The sequence below is a fragment of the Pelodiscus sinensis genome, chromosome 1 (assembly GCF_049634645.1).
Source record: "Pelodiscus sinensis isolate JC-2024 chromosome 1, ASM4963464v1, whole genome shotgun sequence".
In the NCBI taxonomy this organism is placed as follows: domain Eukaryota; kingdom Metazoa; phylum Chordata; order Testudines; family Trionychidae; genus Pelodiscus; species Pelodiscus sinensis.
Window position 1 is genome coordinate 278,979,923 of NC_134711.1, and position 16,489 is coordinate 278,996,411.

Here is a 16,489-nt window from a genome sequence, read left to right on the forward strand (position 1 = left end):
AGTCATTTACCATGGAGCTGTTTTCATTCCAATGCATAATGATAATTCAGAAGTATACCTACCCAATCATAAATGTGACATTTTCATTTGTGCTGTTAATTTTTTAATGCAGATGACAGTGTACACATTGTGTCTAAGCTAATGGACTAGTTAAAATCAATATATAGAATCTGGATCTTTGTTGTGACTCTTTTGGAGATAGTCATTTGGTTGCAAAATGTAATACTTTTACTGCAATAGAGGAAAGGGGTAATTCCAGATGAAACAACAGTGGTGACTATTTTTGCATCTCTTCCTGATAAGAAAATATGTATAAAGTGCTATTTTATTAATAAAATATGGCGGGTTTTTTTTGGAAAAAAATAATTTGTTAGTGAGGACTTCCCTTGTACTCTGTAAAATTTTCAAAAGCGCCTAAATGACTAAGTCAAATTGGAAGTTATTTTCCTTTGTGAAAAAAGCCCTTTTCCAGAGGATCTTATTCCTACTTCGAAGTAGGAATAAGATCCTCTGGAAAAGGGCTTTATTTCCGGAGGATCGGGGCCAGTGTAGACGCTCTTTTCCGGCTTTTTTAAAAGCCGGAAAAAAGCGGCGGACATTTTTATTTAAATGCCGCGGGGGATATTTAAATCCCCCGCGGATTTCCCTATTACGGCTTCTGAAATTAACATGCCCCTTCCGGAAAAGGGGCCAGTGTAGACGTAGCCTGATAGAATAAAGAACCCCTTAATAGCTAGCGTTTTTTTCCCTATGAAAGTTTGTTTACATGGGGAGAAGTGTATTAAAAGCACCTTTTGATCTTTTTATAAACAAAACAGATTGAACTTCTTGAGTATCTCACTGTAAGGAACTTTTTTTCATCACTCAAATAAGTAGCGAAAAAGAAACAAAAAATTGTCTTTTTCAGCATTCTTTAAAAATTATAGACAACAGAACAATATAGAGACTTACTATGGCCACAATCAGACGTACAGTTAGTTCCCTTTTTTTCAGCCCTCTGATCATCTTTTTTATACATCGAAGGACTGAATTAGCCCCTATGTCTGTAGTATTTTGCTGGAGGTCATCTTCAGTGGTTTGTTTTTAAAGTCACAGCCTCCCATTCTACAGGTATAGCCTGTATACTTTATTCCAGGATGTGACCTTTCATCTGTCTGCATTAAAATACATTTTTTTGAATGGGCCCAGCTCCCCAAATGATTCAGCTCATCTTGCCTTATTGCTCTATTTTCATTATCATTTATTTTTGTCTTCTAAAATTTGTTAGCAATTACTTGTATTTACTTTCAGAAGATTGATAAAACGCTGAATAGTGTTGTGTTCAGAACTGGCCTTTAGAGAACCTCATTAAATTGATGGTGATTCTCCACTGACAACTACTTTTTGAGATGTCATTATCACTTGCAACTTTTGTGGCCAAAATTATAAAAGGCAAACATAATGTTCTGCCTTTTAAATATTTGTGGTATTAATTTTATTGTTATGGAAGTGATGTTTGTGAATCCATGGTTAAGGCTGAATTGAGTTTCCTCACTAAAGCAGAGATTTAATTCCTTTATTGTATATGAAAAATACATGTCTCACTCAAAGTACAGCACATCCTCTTTTTTGTTCAAATTTCTTTTGAGAATTAACAACTGCATTGATTTATTAATGTGAAATAGAATTAATTAAAATGTGGGTTTTGCAAGAAACTTAGCACAGACATGTTTTGTTTCAGATTCGTTTTAATATAAATACTAATACAATAATTTAATAATAATAGAAATACTTCAGATTTCCCACTTATTTAAACGCTTATAAATATTTCAGGTGGGGTACAATTGGCAATTCATTTTGAAGATTAATCACCATTTTAAATTGTTTTCCACTTTAACTGTTAGTCTTTTGAAAGTCCATAATCTGTAAAAATAATTATCAGTGGTTAACTGTCACACTGGAAGAATGATGCTTGGGTCCCCAAAGGTGTTTCCTACATTTGGTATAATTAAATATTTTCATTAATATCTTGAATAATAATAGTGGAGCTTATAAAAATTGTAGAGGAGATTGCAACAAGCACATTGAAGGTTGGGGTAAAATTTAAAAGGACCTTGATAAAGTGGAGAATTGCTCTGAAATCAACACTGAAATTCAGTGAAAACAAGCAAAATACTTCACAGAAGACTTGAATGTGCAAAACCAAAATTGAGAATAATTGATGAGGCAACAATGTGGTGCTGTTACAAAAAGGGAAATTCAGGAGTTTGTTAGGAATGTTGCATATGAGATGTAATTATCCCACTCCACTCAGTTCTTGTGAGGCCTCAGTTCATGTTCAGTCTTGAGTCTGACACTTCGAAAAAGATATGGTCACATTGGAGAGAATCTAGGAATATGTAGTTTTGAGAAAAGAAGTCTAGGTGCAGGGGAATCTAATAACTGTCTTCCAATATGTTAAGGGTTATTATAAGACAACAATGATTCATAGGTACAGACGCTGTGGGTACTCTACAAAAAAAGTTAGTGGGTATATAGCATCTGCAGTTCTTCCTCCCACCCAGCTTCTCCTGATTGCTGGAAGCCCCCACAATCAACTCCTCCCTCCAAATGCCCTGAGCTGGTCACAATCAGCTGTTCTGCAACATGCAGGAGGTGAGGAGAGAAGTGGGAGTGGGTTTCATTTTGGGGAGGGGTGGAACTAAGGCAGAAAGAGATGAGGTGAAGCTGGAGTGAACGTGGGAAGAGCCAGGATGTGGGCGTGGCCTGGGGCCTTGTGTATGTGGGATGGGGGTGAGTACTACCAGTGGCCTAGAGGAAGCCGACATTTGTGCTATGATCAATTGTTCTTGATGTCCACTCAATGTTGGGCAAGTAATTGACTGAATCTACTAAGATGCCTGCTTTGAAGGAAGAAAAGGGAGTGTATATTTTTGAGCAATTTTACTTTGATTTAACACATACTCTGTTTACGGCAGCACTCACGTTTTCCCCCTATGATGTATTTGTATAATCTTGAAAATATCTCATGCACTTAAAGTTGAATTGCAGTTTTAAACATTTTATATGTTCAGTTTGCTTAGAATTGTTAAAACTTATGCCTGAAATTTGACTTCAGATTTCATTCTTTTTCACTGCACCATATGACCAAGCTGACTACAATCACATTTATGATGCATGATCTAAAATCCCGTGATCTTGACACTGTTTTCTAAAATTCTAGGTTTTACGTTTTGAAAAAAATATCTTTCGTTTTTATTAAAGGCAGTATGTAGAGAAGACTGCTGCCTTCTTTAGTTCCACCGAAGCAAACACGAGCAATAATTGCAAAATAAAATATAACTGGTAATTCATTTCTCAGTTGTACCTTTTTTCTCTCAGTGATTTGTCTGTTTGACTTGGAGAGCTTTTTCCATTCAGGAATTTGGTTCCCTGTATTTGATACTGTGAATACATTTTTGTTTTCTCTTTTATTTTGCAGTTAAAAAAGAGGAGGAAGATTTTGAGGAGAGGAAATCCATTAAGAAACGAATTAAAGAACTTAAAGTATTAGACCCGAAGATTGCACAGAATCTCTGTAAGCAGATGCTATTTTGGTGACAACCAAAGCAATTTCTATTGTTTATTTTTGTGAAACTTTTTTTCTTTTACAATGATTTGTGTAGAACTTGTTTTGATATTTTATTGAAGTGATTATTTTTTAAAATTCAAGCTAATTTCAATTAATACGTTTTAAATTTGTTTAGTATGATAAAATCATCCATACTCAAGCTTTGAGCTCTATCAGTTACTTCAAGATTATAAAACCTAAAATTTATTTTAGTTAGCTTTCTCTGCTGTGTACCTCAACAGAGTTAACCAATTCAGATGAGTAAAGTGCTGGGAGAGTTACCCAAAGTCCAGGCCGCACATGAAGTATGTCCTGCAAGCTTCTTCCTTTTGATTATATCAAGGGAGGAGTATGTAATATTAATACAGTTAATTGTAGCTGTCATAATATAGTGTGAGGGGAGAGAAAAAATGTGTTACATCTGTATTCCCATATTATGTTCTTGTAAAGCTTATAATTAGGACTAATGGGACTACATTTTTAGAAAGGAAACTTTAGGTTGAATACCAAGGAAAAAGTCTCAGGAAATTTCTGATAAGTAGCTTGTGAAGCAGAAGACCTGTCACTTAAAATATTTAAGATGCACTAGATTAAAAAAAAAAAAAAAAAAAACCCGAACAAATTGTCAGTGGCAAGAAGCCAGCCCTTCTTTTTGCTCAGACCTTTCTTCATGAAAGAAAGACTTTAAATGGCTGGTAATATTCATAATCTTTATCCTGCAATCAGCTCTCAGAAAGTTGCTATGTTGGACAGAATGTTGTCCTGATATAAACTTGGTAAATTCATTATAGTCAGTATTAACAGGGTGATCTGGAATAAGAACCTGTTTTCAGTTTTGTATGTCTTTTCAAAAATGTTTAATGTTGGGATGAATTTTCCATGTTGTATGACTGCTTCAGGTAATACTGATTTTTGGAAACATACTTAGACCACCCTGAGAGAGGTTCCACTACCTTCCTTGGAAACATAGTGTAGTAGTTCCATTTTCTCATAGTTAGATGGATTTGTTTTTAATATTTAACCCTTGCTACGTAGTAAGCCACTTACTGTTTGTACTACCTCTAGTCGACATGAACAATTCATCACGGTTCTTTTTTACTTATAGTCCTTAACATATTTTAAGATGGTTATTAGGTCTCCCTGGTTGTCTTTTTTTCAAGATCAATCATGCTCACTTGTTTTAACCTTTCCTCACAGGTCTGATTTTCTAAAGCTTTTGACGTTTTTGTTGCACTCCAGTTTGTCCACATCTTTCCTGAAATGTGGCATACAAAATTGGACACAGGACTGTAGATGTGGCATATCTAGAACACAGCAGTTATATCCTATTTTTAATGTACAACTCCCCTGTTAATAAATCCCAGAATATTAGCCTTTTACATAGTTTCCATAGCTGTCTCACTTTGGTGACTTACATTCAATCAGATTCACTGTAACTCCCAGATCCTTTTCAGCTAATCCACTGGGTTAGTAAACCTGTCAAATTAGGATATTAGACTGACTTGACATGATTTGTTCTTGACAAATCCATGTTCGCTATTACTCATGACCCTATTTTCTACTAGATACTTAAAAAATGATTTTTTAGGCCTTTGTACTAGTGTTTTTCCTTCTAACAATGTGAGAGACATGCGTTTTTAATTCCCCATATTCTCTTTATTTCCCTTCTTAGAGATAGCCAATGTCTTTGTCCTTCTCTGGTCCTCTGAGACCTGATCCGAACCACCATAATCTTTCAACGATAGTTAACTCTTTCAACGATAGTTAACACTTTCAACACTCGTTCAGCTACTTCAATAAGTACGTTAAGGTGAAGTTAATCTATGTCTGCCTACTAGAACACATCTAATGTATCTAAATAGTCTGTGTTATTTCCTATTCTAACTGGTGGTCTTTCCTCCACAGTTTTTAAAATTAGCTATGTTAATATGCCCAAGAAGATAGCAACAGTGTGCTTTGTGCATTGGAAGGGGCAAAGTGGATTTGGATAAGTCTGGAAGAAAACTCATTTTCCCCTCCCCTTGTATTCTTTCTCTAGATGATGTCTTCTGTTCACATGATTTCAATTACTATATCTATGCTCTCAAATCCCAAATCTTCTCCACAAGAGGTCTTCCTTCATCAAAACCTGTATTTCAGTCTGCTTTTTTAATATTTCCTGTATTCTCCAGTTTAAATTTAATTTGCTCAGTACTGATTGCTTTTTTTTAAAATCTGTGTCCCTTCTCACATTTTCTGTTAAAATTTTCAGTGTCACCATTACTTCCCATTATTCAGACTCATACCTTGAGTGATGGTCATCTTTTATTAGCCACTGCTGCTGCCTCCTCACATCCATTTTGTGTCCAAATTTTGTCCCTTTGTTCTGCATGATATTTTAAAAATGCAATCACTTCTTTTTGACCAGACAGGAAAATTCTAATCCAAGCTTGCAAAGTTTTTCCCTTGCTATGATTTCTAACATCGATATTTTTCCACAGAACCCACACATTAGAGCTGTAAAGCTGTGATTTCTATTCACATCAACTTTATCTCTGATTGACGCTACTATTTCCCAAGATCAGGTTTAAACTTTGTACCTACCTTTAAGATTCACACTTCTCTCTACTTGTCTAAGTAATTGCATAATCTTGGCTATTACCATTTATTCCTTCATTTTCTATTACCTTTTACTCCCCCTCCTCTTTTGATAATACCCTTTTCTTCCATAATATCTGTGATTAGGTTGTAAAATCTTCAAGGCCCATACCTATTGTCTTATTTTATAGTGAATTATCTAGGACTCTGTGGCTATGTCTACACCACAAAGAAAAGTCAGAAAAAGATACACAAATTGCGAATCATACTTTGGGTATCTTTTTCCACTTTTTTCTGAAAGAGGCTTTTCTACATGGGGCCAAATGTCAGAAAAAAACCCTCTTTTTTCCTTGTAGAATGAGGTTTAAAGGGATGCTGAAAAAATGCATCTGCTTTTCCGAGTGGTGTTTGTTTTTGTTTTTGTTTTGTTTTTGTTTTTTGTTTTGTTTTTGTTTTGTTTTTTTAAAAGAAAGGCAGATGCATTTCTTGGACGCGGCAGAGCTTTTCCGGGATACCTCTGGTATCCCAGGAAAAACTCTGCAGGCTAGATGTACCGTATCTGGTGCTGTAAAATGATCATAATGCTAATCGTTAGAGCAGATAAGGAAGGCTGAAGAAAAGATGTGCAATTAGGAGGACAGTTCATTCATGAGAAACTGCTTATTAAGTACCGTGTATGAAGAAAATGTTGGACAATTGTGATACTATATCAAACAAAACTATTCATCAAGAAATGTGATTGTTTTGCAGTTTACAGTGGTCTTGCTTAAGGAAGTACTCGCTCTCGCTCTTTTTCTGCTTAAAAATATTCCTATGTAATAAGGGGGAGAAAAATGTGAAGAAATGGTTGTCCAAGTACAAATAATATAGTAATTGATGAGTAGCTTTCCTGGAGCAAGGACTGACTTTTTATCTCATTTGTCTATGGTTACCTCAGCACACAAAATTATAAAAAGCTGAATAGAAAGTTTTTTTTCTTGTCCCTATTATCATATACAATGTTTGGGTGACCTATAGGACTCTACAATCCATTTAGGTTTTATTTTGTAAGTAATAAGAGAGATCAGCTTCTTACTACTTCACCATTCATTATGTATTGAATTTTTGTTATAGCTATTTTCCTTGGTTCTTTCCGAGTGCCTTATGAGGAAATCAAAATGATGATATTGGAAGTAGATGAAACACAGCTGGCAGAGACAATGATTCAGGTATGTAAATTGACAGGCGGTTTAAATACCAATATTTCAGTGTAAGCATCTCATTAAACAGAAACCTGTTACTGACAAAAACTCTAACACAAATTATTCAGCTGGAAAATCATTGCTGCATAATTAGTCTCTTAGCATTATAGTAAGCAAACAAATCTTGGTGGCTTTTTTTTTTTTTTTACATTTGCAGACTAGATAAATCGTATATAAACATTTGAATGTATATTCTGCTTTTATATTTGTCTTATAACCAACATCCAGAATGCAACTGTATTGTATGTATGTAGTCAAACAGACTATGGGTTGAACTCTCTAATCCAGCACCCTCAGGACCTGACTGGTGATGAACCAAAGAATTTGCCAAACCATGGAAGGTCAATATTGTCTAGCATCGTTACCAACACTTCCACTGCTTACTGGACTCTTAGAAGACATTTAGGGATGAATTAGAGCTAAATAAAAGCACAGAACACTGAGAGCCAGGACTGGTGGTTGTAAACAAACTTTATGGGACTGCAGGAAACTAGGCCACAACTATGATAAGTGGGCATCCGGTTCACTAAAATTATGCCAGAGAAGAGAGTGCTGGACTAAAGAGGTTCAACCTGTAACATAAAATAATTTACCTGAATCTTTTGTTGAATGTTCTGTATTATGTTCACCTGTGTTGCTCAAAGTTATCACATTGTTGGTTAAGAATTAGGCAGGAAAAGATTTTTGTTTTCATTTAGAACTGACTTGGTCTGGTATCCTACCTTCAGAAATCTCCATCAGCCACTTAATAGTTCTCTGGAATGTAGTTGTACAGCACTTCATATTCCACAGCATTTTAGTCAAAGCAGAAAATCAATATAGTTGTGTTTGAGGACAAAATCATCTTAGATTCTTAATATTCTATTCAAAGTATCATTGAAAGAAGTTAACTACATTTAATGCAACATAATTGACTGACTAAGCTACAAATACTTGATATTTCTTCTTCGAGTGCTTGCTTATGTCCATTCCAGTAGGTGTACGTGCGCCACGTGCACGGACATCAGAACTTTTTAACCCTTAGCAGCACCCGTTGGGCCAGCTGGGGAGCCCCCTAGAGTGGTGCCGGCATAGCCGCACATATATACCCCTGCTGTCCCCAACCCTGCTCAGTTCCTTCTTACTGCCTGTGACGCTGAACCGGAATGTTGGTCTTGCTCTGGCAGACTGCCCTTAGCTTATCTTCTGTAAATAGTTATCATCTTTGGTTAAGTGTTCTCTTTTTTATTCATATTTAGGTATAAGTGTCTTCCCGCCTCCCCTGTGCAGGGGATGCGGCTGTGCCGGGGCCTCAGGGCTTCAAACCCTGCAGACACTGCTCTATACCGATGACCTGTGGTGATCCTCACAAGGACTGCTTAAAGTGTTTAGTTGAGGGTCATCTTACTGAATCTTGTAAGATTTGCAAGTCTTTCGAGCCCCGAACTTAGAGGGAGCAGGACTCGAGACTGAAACTGTTGCTCATGGAGTCCATGCTCCAACCCCAGGCACTGGAGGCCGCATCGGTGCGGAGTGCTCCGGGCTCAGTGTGGGAAGCCAGGCACCAGGGGAAGCATGCCTCGGCACGGGAGCACCACTCGGCACCGGTCCCAGTCCCTGGCCTCGCGTGTGCATAAGAAGGTGTGCAGGGACAGGTCCCCCTCGTGTAAAGGCGAGGCGTGCCAGAGGAGTGGGCGCCTGAGTCCTTCGGCACTGGAGCAGAGCCACAGGGGGCCAAGCCCTCACAGAGGGAGCAGCTCCAAGTCCCCGGACCTGTCCGTGGAGGAGGTCTGTCCGCCGCTGACACCAAAGACATTCCTGGAGGCTCAAGAGCTTACTGAGCTCACGGCGCCTCCAGGACTGGCACCGCGTGGTGCGGAAGCCCATCCCAGACAAGATGCACAGTCAGCTCAGTCTACAACGGTACCGAGTGTCTCGGTGCTGCCCCAACCGGTACCACAGCCCCCGGCACTGCAAACGATGGTACCGACCCAGATGATGCCAATATCGACTCAGCTGGCACTGGCCCAACCTGTACCCCCTGCACCAGCAGTGCCAGCATTAGCGTCAACCCTGCTGGCCCCGCCTGCACACGTTGCCCCAGCACCGTTGCTGCATGGGCAAGAGACAGAGGCCATGCACCCGCTGGCACCGCCAGGGCACCAGGGCAAGCCAACAGTGATGGCTCGCCATATGCACCAGGAGGAGAGGAGCAGTCGGCAACACCACCCTGGTCAGGCCTCTGACTACTACTCCGTGTCAGAGGTGGAGTCCCTCTCTTCTCGGGCCTTCTCCAGATGCTCCAGTAGACAGTGGAGGTACAGCCCTTGGCACCGAACAAGGTCTCGGCACCACTCGAGCTCCCAGCACGGGGTCGGAGAGCAGACCTTTCTTTTCTGTTATTGCTGGGGTTCAGCCTCCTGGCTGTTTGGGGGACGGGGGAGCAGTCCACGCTCTTCTTGGGCCTTGGCAGCTACAGGATCCCCAGGTATCCGTCCTTGTCCCCTCCTCCTCCCCAGACCCTCACAGCTACCCTGCCCCAGCACCCATAAGCACCCTGTCTCTTGCCCCAGCAGTCTTTGGCACCCTTCCCCAGAACTCTGTCCCACCACCCACAAGCACAGTTGGGGCCACATTAGTGAGGTTTGCGGGGTTTGGTGGGTTTGTGTTTTTGTATCTCACTTGTATGGCCCCGACTGACTTTTCTGTGGGCTAAAGTTGGCACTGGGGGCTTTGGGAGGACCAGAAACAATGTATTTGCATATTCATCATTTGCTTAATTAATATGCAAATAAATGTTACCGGTCCTCCAAAAGTTTGTGCATGGATTTACTAGTCCCCAGTATCAAAAAGTTTGGGAACCCCTGCGCTATCTCACAGCAGGCTCAGCAGGATGTTGCTGTGGGGATGGCTGTGCTACAATCTGTCACTATTTAGACTTCCGAACCCACCTCCATAGTTATGGCTTGGGGATCACCAACTGGAATGGACATAAGCAAGCATTCGAAGAAGAAAAACGGTTACTTACCTCGTAATTGTTGTTCTTTGAGATGTGTTGCTTATGTCCATTCCAATCCTACCCGCTTCACCTTCGTGGGATTTTCGAGATGTGTTGCTTATGTCCATTCCAGTAAGTGTGCACGCACTTCGTGCACAATCGTCGGAACTTGTTTACCCTTGGCACCTGTTGGGCCAGCCAGGGAGCCCCCTAGAGTGGCGCCGGCATAGCTGCGCATGTATACTCCTGCAGGCATTATAACTTCAACTTCCAGCCTTTGTTTTTTGTTACCTTTGTTTGCTAGAACAAAGAGCCCTCTATTATCAAATTTCTGTTCACCATGTAAGTCTACATTGTACACTTCTTTTGGTAGCATGGAGGATATGTAGCTACATGTTTCAATGAAAAGCAGGCTGTGTCTTCATTGCAGTGTATCTCTTCACATATCAGTGAAAGCATCTCTCAGGTGGGAGGCAGGAAGCTGTTAGCTCCTGTCCCTGTTGCCCTCTCCATGTCAGAGTCCCTCACTGAGGGAGGCATCAGGCACTAGGACACTAAACTGTTAAAGACGCAGTATAGATGGGGAGATACTTTCTGGTGAGTAGAGAACTCTGTAAGGTATACGCTTAGGTAAATGCTAATTCCCCTAAGCATTGCTTCACCTTCTACATTCCTTATATCTGTGCTGTCAGGGGGAGAACATATACTTCGCATGCCCCTGAAAGGCTTGTGCAGTATAAACGTACTGATTGTAAATAAGTATTTCATCATCATGACTACATCTGTTTTTCCCACCAAACACAGAGCAGAAATATTTATTTGAACACTTCTGCTTTTTCTGTATCATTATTAATAATTCTGCTACTGAAAAAATCTTTGTTGATGTTAACAATCATAGCCATATATGTGCAACAGATGTGCATAGAGATATAATTATAATTGTTTTAAAAATATAATAAGTATATCAGAATACTTTATTCATCATAATGCACACAATAATTACAGGGTTACAATAAAGTGAGAGGAAATAACATATGTCATCAGAATTTGCATTAACCATCATTAAAAAGTCACCCTGAATTCTTTTGATTTCTGTTTTCCAGACAGACCCCTTGTGCAGCATGCTAGTAACTTGTTAACTGTGAGGTCAGCCATATCACTGAACCAGGCATCAATGTTTAGAAGGCATCAGCTTTTCCAGTTTTGCAGAATAAATTTTTTAGCAAGGAAAGCTGCATGTTTAAACCCTGCTACCTTGTTATCAGGTAACCTCTAGTTATCAGAAATTTATCAAAAAATAAAACTTGAGGAGGAGGCCTCCAGTATACCATTGGATATCAAATTGGTCTTCTGAACCACGTCATACCAGACATTCTTGAATCAGAGCACTCCCATAACTTGTGAGCCAATATAGCACCAAGTAAGCTACATTTTCAACATCAGTCAACATTTGAAACCCACTACTGTTAGGGATGCAAATGGTTAACCAGTAAGTTTCACCAGCCCTCCCACACCTAGAATCATAGAATCATAGGACTGGAAGGGACCTCGAGAGGTCATCAAGTCCAGCCCCCCGTCCTGAAGGCAGGACCAAGCTCCGTCTACACCATCCCTGACAGATGTCTATCTAACCAGTTCTTAAATATCTCCAGAGAGGGAGATTCCACCACCTCCCTTGGCAATTTATTCCAATATTTGACCACCCTGACAGTTAGGAATTTTTTCCTAATGTCCAATCTAAACCTCCCCTGCTGCACTTTAAGCCCATTACTCCTTGTCCTGTCCTCAGAAACCAAGAGGAACACATTTTCTCCTTCCTCCTTGTGACACCCTTTTAGATATTTGAAAACCGCTATCATGTCCCCCCTTAATCTTCTTTTTTCCAAACTAAACAAGCCCAGTTCATGAAGCCTGGCTTCATAGGTCATGTTCTCTAGACCTTTAATCATTCTTGTCACTTTTCTCTGTACCCTTTCCAATTTCTCCATATCTTTCTTGAAATGTGGCGTCCAGAACTGGACACAGTACTCCAGCTGAGGCCTAACTAGTGCAGAGTAGAGCAGCAGAATGACTTCACGAGTTTTGCTTACAACACACCTGTTGATACAACCTAGAATCATATTTGCTTTTTTTGCAACAGCATCACACTGTTGACTCATATTCAACTTGTGGTCCACTATGACCCCTAGATCCCTTTCCGCCATGCTCCTTCCTAGACAGTCGCTTCCCATCTTGTAGGTATGGAACTGATTGTTCCTTCCTAAGTGGAGCACTTTGCATTTCTCTTTATTAAACTTCATCCTGTTTACCTCTGACCATTTCTCTAACTTGCTAAGGTCATTTTGAATTATGTCCCTATCCTCCAAAGAAGTTGCAACCCCACCCAGTTTGGTATCATCTGCAAACTTAATAAGCGTACTCTCTATCCCAATATCTACATCATTGATGAAGATATTCAACAGTATGGGTCCCAAAACAGACCCTTGCGGAATTCCACTTGTTATCCCTTTCCAGCAGGCTTTAGCACGGTTAACAACAACTCTCTGACTACGGTTATCCAACCAATTATGCACCCACCTTATCGTGGCCCTATCTAAGTTATATTTGCCTAGTTTATCAATAAGAATATCATGCGAGACCGTATCAAATGCCTTACTAAAGTCTAGGTATATGACATCCACCGCTTCTCCCTTATCCACAAGGCTCGTTATCCTATCAAAGAAAGCTATCAGATTAGGTTGGCATGACTTGTTCTTCACAAACCCATGCTGGCTATTCCCTATCACTTTATTACCTTCCAAATGTTTGCATATGATTTCCTTAATTACCTGCTCCATTATCTTCCCTGGGACAGACGTTAAACTGACCGGTCTGTAGTTTCCTGGGTTGTTCTTATTCCCCTTTTTATAGATGGGCACAATATTTGCCCTTTTCCAGTCTTCTGGAATCTCCCCTGTCTGCCATGATTTTTCAAAGATCATAGCTAAAGGCTCAGATACCTCCTCTATCAGCTCCTTGAGTATCCTGGGATGCATTTCATCAGGACCTGGTGACTTGCTGACATCTAACTTTCCTAAGTGATTTTTAACTTGTTCTTTGTGTATCCTATCTTCTAAACTTACCCTCTCTCTGCTTGTATTCACTACGTTAGGCACACCTCCAGACTTCTCGGTGAAGACCGAAACAAAGAAGTCATTGAGCATCTCCGCCATTTCCAAGTTTCCTGTTACTGCTTCTCCCTCCTCACTGAGCAGTGGGCCTACCCTGTCCTTGGTCTTCCTCTTGCTTTTAATGTATTTATAAAAGGTCTTCTTGTTTCCCTTTATGCCTGTAGCTAGTTTTATAGGACACCTTTTTTATTTTGAGATCATGCAAGATCTCCTTGTTAAGCCAAGCTTGTCTTTTGCCATATTTTCTATCTTTCCTACACAGCAGAATTGTTTGCTTTTGGCCCTTAACAACGTCCCTTTGAAATACTTCCAACTCTCCTCAGTTGTTTTTCTCTTCAGTCTTGCTTCCCATGGGACCTTACCTACAAGTTCTCTGAGCTTATCAAAATCTGCCTTCCTGAAATCCATTACCTCAGTTGTGCTGGTCTCCCTTCTACCTTTCCTTAAGATCATGAACTCTATTATTTCGTAATCACTGTCCCCCATACTGTCTTCCACTTTCAAGTTCTCAACTAGTTCCTCCCTATTTTTTAAAATCAAATCCAGAACAGCTTCTCCTCTGGTAGCTTTTTCAACCTTCTGAAACAGAAAGTTGTCTCCAATGCAGTCCAGAAACTTATTGGATAGCCTGTGCCCCGCTGTGTTAGTTTCCCAACATATCTCTGGATAGTTGAAGTCCCCCATCACCACCAAATCTTGGGCTTTAGATAGTTTTGTTAATTGTTTAAAAAAGGCCTCATCCACCTCTTCCACCTGGCTGGGTGCCCTGTAGTAGACTCCTAGCATGACATCACCCTCATTTTTTACCCCTTTTAGCTTAACCCAGAGACTCTCTACACAGCTATCTCCTACGTTCATGTCCACTTCAGTCCAAGTGTGTACATTTTTAATATACAAGGCAACCCCTCCTCCCTTTTTTCCCTGACTGTCCTTCCTGAGCAAGCCGTACCCTTCCATACCAACATTCCAATCATGCGTCCCATCCCACCAGGTTTCTGTAATACCAATGATATCATAGTTGTATTTATTGGTTAGCAATTCCAGTTCTTCCTGCTTATTACCCATACTTCTCACATATGTATATAGGCATCTAAGATACTGATTTGATCTTGCCTCCCTGTAGACTTATATTTAGCTTGTGGTCCACTATGACCCCTAGTTCCCTTTCTGCAGTACTCCTTCTTAGACAGTTGCTTCCCATTCTGTATGTATGAAACTGATTGTTCCTTCCTAAGTGGAGTACTTTGCATTTGTCCTTATTAAACTTCATCCTATTTATGTCGGACTATTTCTTCAGTTTGTCCAGATCAATTATTACCCTATCCTCAAAAGCAGTTGCAAGCCCTCCCAGCTTGGTATTATCTGCAGATTAAATAAGTATACTCTTTATGCCAATATCTAAATCGTTGATGAAGATATTGAACAGAACCAATACCAAAACAGACCCCTGCAGAACCCCACTTGTTATGCCCTTCTAGCAGGATTGTGAACTGTTAATAACTATTCTCTGAGAATGTTGATCCAGCCAGTTATACACCCAGTAGTGGCTCGAGGCTGGCTGCGGCAGCTGGCGCCCCAGGCGGAAGGCATGATTGGTGTCCCCACCTGCATGGCGGTCAATGGCCGCGACATAATCATTGAGCACCTGGGCGTCCCATGATGTCATCATTAGGTGCCCCGGGCAGGCGGCGCCCAAGGCGGCTGCCTAGTCTGCCTATGCTCACGGGCCGCCCCTGTATGCACCAACCTTATAGTAGCCCCATCTAAGTTGTATCTTAAAAGAATAGAGAATTAATCATAAAACTGATTTTATAGCAAGTCAATTGCACTTCTTGCTATAAGTTAGGGTTACCATATTTGAACTTTCAAAAAAGAGGATATTCCTGAGAGGGACTGTATCTGTATCAGTATCTACCAACTCATGTTGTTTTAATGTTTTGTATACAGGCAGTCCCCGGGTTACGTAGAAGATAGGGACTGTAGGTTTGTTCTTAAGTTGAATCTGTATGTAAGTCGGAACTGGCGTCCAGATTCAGACACTGCTGAAACTGACCGCCAGTTCTGACTTACATACAGAATCAACTTAAGAACCCCAGGCGTCCCCAAGTCAGCTGCTGCTGAAACTGATCAGCAGCTGATTCCAGGAAGCCCGGGGCAGAGCAACTCTGCCTCAGGCTTCCTGTAGTCAGCGCTGGTCAGTTTCAGCAGAAGCTGACTTGGGGACGCCTGGGGCAGAGCAGCTGGGGTGCTACTGGACCAACCCAGCAGCACCCCATCTGCTCTGCCCCAGACGTCCTGATTCAGCCGCTGCTGAAACTGACCAGCAGCGGCTGAATCAGGACCTGGGGCAGAGCAGCTGGGGTGCTGCCGGGTTGGTCCAGTAGTGCCCACGGGCGCTGCAGGACCAATCGGCAGCGCCCCAGCTGCTCTGCCCCAGAGTCCAAAACAAAAGCCTGGTCTGCTGGGGGGGGGGAGCACACTAGCTGCCCCCCCCCCCCCCAGCAGACCAGGGACACGGGGAGCAGAGCCGCAGCGGCAGCGGGGTGCCGCGCCTCTGAGGCTTTGCTCTGGCAAAGCCTCAGAGGCGAGGGACCCCGCCACGGCTGCGGCTTCAGTCTGGGTGCCTGTGGTCTGCTGGGGGGGGGGGGGGGGGCGCAGCTAGTGTGCTCCCCCCCCCCCAGCAGACCAGGCTTTTGTTTTGGACTCTGGGGCAGAGCAGCTGGGGCGCTGCCGATTGCTCTGGCAAAGCCTCAGAAGCGCGGGAACCCGCCCGGTGCCCCTGGTCTGCTGGAGAGGGTCTCCAGCAGACCAGGGGCACCGGAGCAGCTTACGAACGGGGCTTTCTCGCCCCGACTTCCGGGGCGAGAAAGCTCCGTTCGTAAGTGCGGATCCGACATAAGTCGGATCCGCGTAAGTCGGGGACTGCCTGTATATA

The 16,489-nt window shown here is 41.5% G+C and overlaps 1 protein-coding gene across 3 annotated transcripts in view; it reads left to right on the forward strand.

Moving 5' to 3' along the window:
- The window catches only part of DIAPH3 (diaphanous related formin 3), a 456,179-nt gene that overhangs the window by 187,526 nt on the left and 252,164 nt on the right, over nucleotides 1–16,489 (forward strand). For all 3 annotated transcript variants that reach the window (XM_075918922.1, XM_006113561.4, XM_075918921.1), the window contains 2 exons: nucleotides 3,461–3,556; nucleotides 7,280–7,374. In XM_075918922.1, coding sequence (XP_075775037.1) covers nucleotides 3,461–3,556; nucleotides 7,280–7,374 — 191 coding nt within the window. The remainder of the gene's footprint in view (nucleotides 1–3,460; nucleotides 3,557–7,279; nucleotides 7,375–16,489) is intronic.